This window comes from Siniperca chuatsi, linkage group LG6 (genome assembly GCF_020085105.1).
Source record: "Siniperca chuatsi isolate FFG_IHB_CAS linkage group LG6, ASM2008510v1, whole genome shotgun sequence".
NCBI lineage: Eukaryota > Metazoa > Chordata > Actinopteri > Centrarchiformes > Sinipercidae > Siniperca > Siniperca chuatsi.
Window position 1 is genome coordinate 27,770,765 of NC_058047.1, and position 6,000 is coordinate 27,776,764.

At 43.1% G+C, this 6,000-nt stretch overlaps 1 protein-coding gene across 3 annotated transcripts in view; it reads right to left on the bottom strand.

Moving 5' to 3' along the window:
- Positions 1–1,096, bottom strand: part of si:ch211-51h4.2 — an 83,632-nt gene extending 82,536 nt beyond the window's left edge. For all 3 annotated transcript variants that reach the window (XM_044198583.1, XM_044198584.1, XM_044198582.1), the window contains exon 1: positions 919–1,096. In XM_044198583.1, coding sequence (XP_044054518.1) covers positions 919–1,060 — 142 coding nt within the window. In that variant the 5' untranslated portion in view covers positions 1,061–1,096. The remainder of the gene's footprint in view (positions 1–918) is intronic.
- Positions 1,097–6,000: the final 4,904 nt, after the last annotated feature.

Genomic DNA, 6,000 nt, shown 5'->3' on the forward strand with positions numbered 1-6,000 from the left:
AAAAAAAAAAAGCTTTAGCATGTATGGGAGGTTAAGTCTAAAGTGACTACTTTACTGTTGTGATGTGTTATATTACAAGTAACATCAAGTGAAGCTGAAGACAAATTAAAAGCAAACAAAACTTTTGGATTGCAAACAACTTTTGGATGACATTTTTAAATCACAAATTTGTGAGTGTGGATAGTTCTGCTCTCATACCTATTTTTGATTGTATAATAAAGACACTGAAATAACTCCATACTAAAGTAGCTAGAGACAGTGTAATTGTAAAAGTAGCCTATGACAACTGAGTGGCAGTTTCTCAGCAGCTTCTTCATTCTACTGTTTCTCCTTTATCTATATTATATTGTGTGAATAATGAGAACATTTATTAGGCCTAGGCCCTACATTGTTTTAACAAATAGCCTAATACGCCACTAGCTAGTAGGCCAGTACTAAACTTTAATGATAGTGAAACATTAGCTTTTATAAGAACATAAAAAATGTAACGTTCTATTGCTTGTTAGCAAAGACAAGGCAAAATCCACTTAAATAAAATGTCAACCTTTTTAAACAGTGAACGCGAAACATAGGAATTACGGGCATTAATGCATGCCGAATTAAATCGCAAATCCGAATGATTCACTGAAGATCATGTTTTGCTAGGTAGGATATGTATGTAAATGCCCCCCCCCCCCATTTATCCATGTTTGTCCTCACGGCTCCTGTCACTTTATCCTGATCCACCACTACCCTCCAACCACCTCCATAAGACGTTAAATGGAGATTCGGTTCTTCAAAAATGTGACATTTATTCTGTTGTGAGAAACCAAATGTCGGTAAATGTAGCTTGGCCGCACATTTTCCAATGTTTTCTGACCGCGCTCGTGTGGCCTGAACCGGTGTTTGACTCCAAACGTGATGTGTGTCGGTACTCACAGCACTGCAGGTAAATAAACCTCAACTTCCAGTGTCTATCCTGGTTTTTCCGCGTAATTTTGATGGACAGAGTGCTGAAACTGTTGTCGGGGATGGGATAGGGGGTTGTTTGGTTTCTTATTTCCTCTGCATCGGTCGCCATCGTTTTCAGTACCCTATCCCCGCCCCCCAATCCTTCTCTCACGCCCCTCTCTCTAGCGACGCGTGAACGCGCACGGTCCTCCGGATGCTGCACGCTCCCGATGATGCTTTGTGTGTTTGAGGATGAGCACCATACAGCTTTGGCACGTTAAAATGAAAAGTAGCTCAAAATAGGTGATGGGAATAATACATTTAGCATCTAGACAGTGAATAGTCTCCTGGGTCACATGCAGCATCCACAGCTACAAAATATACAGGCAACTTCTCTATGCAAAAGCAATAGAGACTTCAATCCACTAAACCAGAAAGTATATCTATAAGGATGATGGTTCACAGACAGAAATACACAAATTCAGACCTTTTTATTTCAAATTTTATAGCATCTCATTAGGTGCAAATAAACACTCCCCTCTGGCAGGAGGCTGCGGCCCATCAGGATCAAAACTTCACACCACAAGTTTCTTTCTGTCTGCAGCTGGCTTCATCAACAAGGCCTGGGACCCCCACTGACATTGACTCTCATACAATTGACAGGAAATACAGTATTAGGGCTCATAAGAGACACAGGAAATAAATCAGTATATATATTTATTTTTTTGCCAAAAATAAAATTTCGTATTTATAGGCTATGTGTCCCTATTTTTATGTATTTACTTATTTTATCTCTGCTGTGTGCCTGACTACTGACCAGGTGAGAGGACAGCTGATGAAACTCCACTCAAACAAGGCTGCAGGCCCCGATGGCATTTGCCCCGGGGTGCTAAAAGCCTGTGCTCCCCAGCCATGTGGAGTCCTTCAACATGTCTTCAACCTGATCCTGAGTCTTCTAAGGGTCCCTATTCTGTGGAAGACATCTTGCCTTGTTCCTGTGCCGAAGACGTCGCGTCCCAGTGGCTCCAAGGACTACAGACCAGTGGCACTGACCTCCCACATAATGAAGACCTTGGACAGACTGGTGCTGGAACAGCTGCGGCCCATAGTCAGACCCCTCCTGGACCCCCTTCAGTTCGCCTACTAGCCCCCGGCTGGAAGTACGCCATCATCTTCCTGCTGAACCGCATCCACACCCACCTGGACAAGACGGCAAGCACGGTGAAGATCATGTTTTTTGACTTCTCCAGTGCTTTCAACACCATCCGGCCAGCCATGCTGGGTGAGAAGCTGGCAGCGATGTAGGTGGATGCCCCCCTTGTGTCCTGAATTGTTGTCTACCTGACTGGCAGACCACAGCATGTGCGTCTGCAGCACTGTGTGTCGGACAGCGTGGTCAGCAACACTGGGGCCCCTCAGGGGACTGTCCTCTCTCCCTTTCTCTTCACCATCTACACCACAGACTTCAGCCACCACACAGAGTCCTGCCACCTTCAGAAGTTTTCTGATGACTCTGCTGTGGTGGGATGTATCAGCGGTGGTGATGAGACTGAGTACAGGGCTGTGGTGGGTAACTTTGTCTCATGGTGTGAGCAGAACCATCTGCAGCTCAATGCAACAAAGTCTAAGGAGCTGGTTGTAGACCTACGAAGGACCAAGGCACCAGTGACCCCGGTTTCCATCCAGGGGGTCAGTGTGGATATTGTTGAGGACTACAAGTACCTTGGACTACATATGGACAATAAACCCGACTGGGCTAAGAACACTCAAGCTCTTTACAGGAAGGGCCAGAGCCGCCTCTATTTCGTGAGGAGGCTGAGGTCCTTCAACATCTGTCGGACAATGCTGAGGATGTTTTATGAGTCTGTGGTGGCCAGTGCTGTCCTTTATGCTGTTGCATGCTGGGGCAGCAGGCTGAGGGCAGCTGATGCTAAGAGGCTCAACAAACTGATCCGTAAGGCCAGTGACATTGTAGGGGTGGAGTTGGACCCTCTGTCGGTGGTGTCAGAGAGGAGGATGCTAGCCCAACTACATGCCATCTTGGACAGTGTCTCCCACCCACTCCATGATGTGCTAGTCAAACAAAAGAGTACCTTCAGCGAAAGACTCATCCCCCCAAAAAGCACCACAGAGCGCCACAGGAAGTCATTCCTGCCTGTGGCCATCAAACTCTTTAAGTGTCAGTCTATGTGACCCTAAGTCATTAAACTGGACATTGAATCACCAGCATCACTGCAATACTTGAAATAATTGTGCAATATTCTCTGTTTAATACTGCTGTGCAATATAGTCTGTTTTCAGTTTAAAATTCCCTATTTATTGATATTTATTCATACTTCTATTACTGCTGTGCAATATCCACCATCTCATAATCATCTTAATAAGCTACACTTAACTTGACAGTACATGCACTATTCCTTATTACATATATTATTACATTGTATTATTGTACCGTACATACTGATCATCAACCTGTTAATCCACTCTGTACTTTACACTTATTTTAATTTTATACTTATATCCACTTTGTACTTAATTTATCTTGCCTGTATTATGGTGTATTATATTTTGATTTGCTTAGAATTTCTATTCCTGTGTGCACTGATGTGATAGTAAGCAGCTGTAACAAAAGAGTTTCTCCTCAGGGATCAATAAATTATTTCTGATTCTGATTTTGATTCTGATTTTCCCTTATTTTGTTTCCTCATTTATGTATTTTCCAATTTATTTATTTCCTATGGCAACATATTGCTGCACCATGATAAAAAAAAATGCTGTTTCTTGTTATAGCAAGAACATTTTCTCATTTTAACAAGATATTTATCATGCTATAATGCCATATTGTTCTTATTATTATTACGACATACCAAACTATTCCATATTAACAAGCATCTTCCTATTATAACAACATATAATTTTATCTTGTTGCATACCAAGAAACTTTCTCACTTTTACACAATATCAATGTATTTTGTAAAAACATGTCATACTAACTTATCTCACATGAAACTTTACTCTTTATAGTTTAGTTTAGTTTAGTGTAGTTTCTGTCATCATTTACTTGTTTCTCAATATATTTCCTTATTTATTTAAACTTTAATCCATTCCATTAATTTATGCCCCTATATATTCACATCCCTATTAATATATTTCTAGATTTATTTATTTTCGGTATTCTTTGAAAATTCTGCATACCTGGTCTGATTGGCTGCTATGCTCCTTCTCCGGTGCTGGAAAGAAAGTACTCAAAACAATTTACTCAATCACTACTTAAGTACAATTTTAAGGTACTTGCACCTTACTTGAGTGTTTCCATTTCATGCTAATTTATACTTCTACTCCACTACAATTCAGAGGCAAAATATTCTACTTTTTCTCCACTGCATTTATTTACGCAACCTACAAGAGAGGAAGTAAAATGGCCCCCAGCGAATGACAACACAGGATGGTACCAACTAGACCAGGACCTTCACAGAGTTCTAGAGGTCACATTAGCAGGAACAGTCAAGAGGAGAATTGACAGCATGACAACAATCGTCTTCCATATGGCCCAAGAACGCTTTGGCACAGAGGAGAGGAAAGGCACCAGTGGAACACCTGGGGCACAGCCCAATAGGAGGGAGAGAGAAGGAGGAGTTCCTCAAAGAGATCTACAGTGACCCTTAGGGGCCAGGCTTTAAGTGCACACCCAAAGGTCGGCAGAACTGAAACATCTAAAGAAGAACTAGACACCAGTGAACCAGCATCGAGAGAAGTCCAAGACATTGTAAAGAAAGCCCCAGGACCAAGTGGTATACCTTATAAAGTATATAAGAGATGCCCAATGCTACTCTGCAGGCTATGGAAACTTTTGCGGAGGGTATGGACAAAAGGCATCCTCCCCTCGTCCTGAAAAAGAGCTGAGGGAAGGAAATGGACTCCTCTGAGATTGGCCAGTTGTGAACCATTTCTCTCCTGAGCATCGAAGAAGATCTTCTTCTCTGTCCTGGCCAAAAGGATGACTACCTACATGGTGAAGAACAAATATGTTGATGCATAAATCCAGAAGGGCGGCATCCCAGGCTTCTCTGGGTGTTTGGAACACACGGGTGTCCTTAACCAGCTGATCCGGAAGGCCAAGGAGAGCAAAGGCAAACTAACAGTTGTCTGGCTCGACTTGGTAAATGCGTATGGATCAATTCCTCACAACCTCATCAACACAGCTATGGAACATTACCATATTGCTCACCACATCAGGGGAATGATCACCAGCTACTTTGGAGGATTCAAGTTACGGTTCAAGACTGCCCATTTCACAATCCAGTGGCAGGACCTGAAAAAGGGAATCGTAACAGGCTGCACTATCTCACCCATCTTCTTTACCATGGGAATGAATCTGCTCATAACAGCAGCAGAGAAGGAATCCAGAGGGCCGACAATGGAGTCTGGCACCTGCCAACCTCCAATAAGAGGCTTTATGGATTACCTAACCATAACAACTTCATTCCATGTACAAGCAAGGTAGATCCAAAGGATCCGAAGGAAGGAACTTGATGACATGGCAACATGGGCAAGAATGAAGTTCAAACCAAGGTTCCACCAAGCTGCAGGGAGGCTCCATTTCAGTGCGCTGGTGTACCGCTTACACGTTACGGCGAGGTCCGGGAAAACTGCCTAAATAGAATGTAATCTGCCAGCCAGCGGCAGCAACCATGTAATTGTCAGCTGACAAAACAAACAACAATGTTGGCCTACAGGGCAAAGCCATGGTGGCTTTCCTAGTTGACAAATAATTGCCAGCCTGGACAGTAATGTTCACAATATGATTTTATGTAGGCCTGAATGATATTCATAAGTTCTCTGTCTTATCAAGCCCCCTTGACCTGTTTATGTTTGGGCCATGTGGTTTAGTTAGGTGTACACACCGTTTTCCCCACTTGAATTGATTGGGGCATCTGACTTATGTGCCAGTTGAGATGCCTTTTAAATGGTGTGCAGGCTCTGCCTACTCAGCGCACCACAGGCCTATGCTGGCGTGGTAATGGTGTGGACCCCAGTATAAGCCAGCATGAGAAAACTATCTACCAGTGT